Source organism: Gadus morhua, chromosome 7, assembly GCF_902167405.1.
Source record: "Gadus morhua chromosome 7, gadMor3.0, whole genome shotgun sequence".
NCBI classification, from domain to species: domain Eukaryota; kingdom Metazoa; phylum Chordata; class Actinopteri; order Gadiformes; family Gadidae; genus Gadus; species Gadus morhua.
In genome coordinates, this window is record NC_044054.1 from 33,602,764 (window position 1) to 33,605,263 (window position 2,500).

General features: G+C 52.2%; 1 protein-coding gene across 2 annotated transcripts in view; it reads right to left on the minus strand.

Moving 5' to 3' along the window:
• slc8a4a (solute carrier family 8 member 4a) overlaps nt 1-2,500 on the minus strand; it is a 29,561-nt gene that overhangs the window by 1,015 nt on the left and 26,046 nt on the right. For both annotated transcript variants that reach the window (XM_030361184.1, XM_030361183.1), the window contains exon 7: nt 2,352-2,500. This exon is cut by the window's right edge and continues 124 nt beyond it. In XM_030361184.1, the coding sequence (XP_030217044.1) occupies nt 2,352-2,500 (149 nt within the window). The remainder of the gene's footprint in view (nt 1-2,351) is intronic.

Genomic DNA, 2,500 nt, shown 5'->3' on the forward strand with positions numbered 1-2,500 from the left:
AGGACCCTCAGGACCCTTTAGGACCCTCAGGACCCTCTAGGACCCTCTAGGACCCTCTAGGACCCTCTGGATCCTCTAGGACCCTCTTGGACCCTCAGGACCCTCTAGGACCCTCTGGACCCTCTAGGACCCTCTGGACCCTCTAGGACCCTCTAGGACCCACTAGGACCCACTAGGACCCACTAGGACCCTGTAGGACCCACTAGGACCTTTGGGACCCTCTAGGAACCTCTGGACCCTCTAGGACCCTCTAGGACCCTCCAGGACCCTCTAGGACCCTCTAGGACCCTCTAGGACACTCCAGGACCATCTAGGACCCTCTAGGACCCACTAGGACCCTCCAGGACCCTCTAGGACCCTCTAGGACCCTCCAGGACCCTCAGGACCCTCTAAGACCCTCTAGGACCTGGCCTGTCCTCCGAGGCTAGAAGGGAGACAGTAGAGATGCTCTTCATTGTGTGCAGGACGGTCGGCCCCGTGGTTAAGACCCAGAGCTGAAGGCTGACGTTAAGATGGGTTGTGTGAACGGCCTCGGACGTACAGAGACAGCTGGAGCTGGAAATAACTTGAGAAAGACATCCCAGAATAATCACGTTTCCAATGCAGTGCTACCACCAAGACTTTATCAGCTATCACACGCACACACGCACTCACGTTTGTGCATAAACCCACACAGACACACGTACTTGCATACACACAAACACACACATGCACACATACAACCATACATATAGGCACACACGCATGCACACACCAAACCATACATACACGCACACACACAACCACACACACGTGCATGCACACAAAGCAGTCTGTTGTCACACATAAATAAACACACACGAACATACAAATACATACACATGCATGCACACACACAACCACACATGCATGCACACGTGCACACAAAGCCGCCGGTTGTCAACGGCATAATGGCGGGATACATATTTAGTAAGCTGCCGAGCTTCCCACTGAGCTACTCCCCAGAAACCAGTTAGACGTTATTCCTCAGCTGGTTTTCTCCCTGTAGCCAATGAAGCTGTTTCTTTAATCCAAGGATCTGAACGCTGGTCCTCCACTGATGAACCATTAACCGTTACCGATTCGTAACAGAATGCAGAACCCAAAGCAGGGCAGGTGGGTTCCACCCGCTGAACACAGACCTCTGGCTGCAGGGGTCGGTGAGGGCGAGCCGCTCTGACACGGACCAGTCGATACGTTAACGTAATGAGGAGCAGGCAGCCCTCCACCTACTGAGGCTCTGCAGAGAGCCGGTCGCTATAGTTACAGGTGGGATGGAGCTCCATTCAGACGCTAAGGGAACCACGGCAATCTAGGAGACACTTTTATCCAACGTGATTGAGAGTAAATAATGCGACGGACAGTGGATGGTGTGAATTCAGGACGAGGTTGGGGACCGGAGTATCCTGCAGTACTTTGGCTACCTCTAGCTCACTGTGAAGAAAGACACACAACACAGCTCTGAGCCTGAGAGGGTCGGAGGAACCTCCTCCTGATCCAGGTCTAGATCACTAGTGATGTGACAGGTCTAGATCACTAGTGATGTGACAGGTCTAGATCAAGAGTGATGTGACAGGTCTAGATCAAGAGTGATGTCACAGGTCTAGATCACTACTGATGTCACAGGTCTAGATCACTAGTGATGTGACAGGTCTAGATCAGTAGTGATGTGACAGGTCTAGATCACTACTGATGTCACAGGTCTAGATCACTAGTGATGTCACAGGTCTAGATCCCTACTGATCTCACAGGTCTAGATCCCTTGTTATGTCACTGGTCTAGAGAACTAGTGATGGGACAGGTGTAGATAACTAGTGATGGGAAAGGTGTAGATCACTAGTGGTGTCACAGGTGTAGATCACTAGTGATGTCACAGGTGTAGATCACTAGTGATGTCACTAGCAGACAGGTGTAGATCACTAGTGATGTCACTAGTAGACAGGTGTAGATCACTAGTGATGTCACAGGTGTAGATCACTAGTGATGTCACTAGTAGACAGGTGTAGACCACTAGTGATGTCACAGGTGTAGATCACTAGTGATGTCACTAGCAGACAGGTGTAGACCACTAGTGATGTCACTAGTAGACAGGTGTAGACCACTAGTGATGTCACTAGCAGACAGGTGTAGACCACTAGTGATGTCACTAGCAGACAGGTGTAGACCACTAGTGATGTCACTAGCAGACAGGTGTAGACCACTAGTGATGTCACTAGCAGACAGGTGTAGACCACTAGTGATGTCACTAGTAGACAGGTGTAGACCACTAGTGATGTCACTAGCAGACAGGTGTAGACCACTAGTGATGTCACAGGCGGGGGGAGGGGACCCACCTGGGACGGAGGTCCCGAGCGCCACGAACACCACGGCGGTGACGGAGTCCTTGAGGCCGACGGTGCAGCCGAAGTGCGAGGCGAGGTCCCCGGTGACGGCCGTCAGCACGCCGATCAGGGAGATGGACACGAGGAAGCAGGCCCAGCCG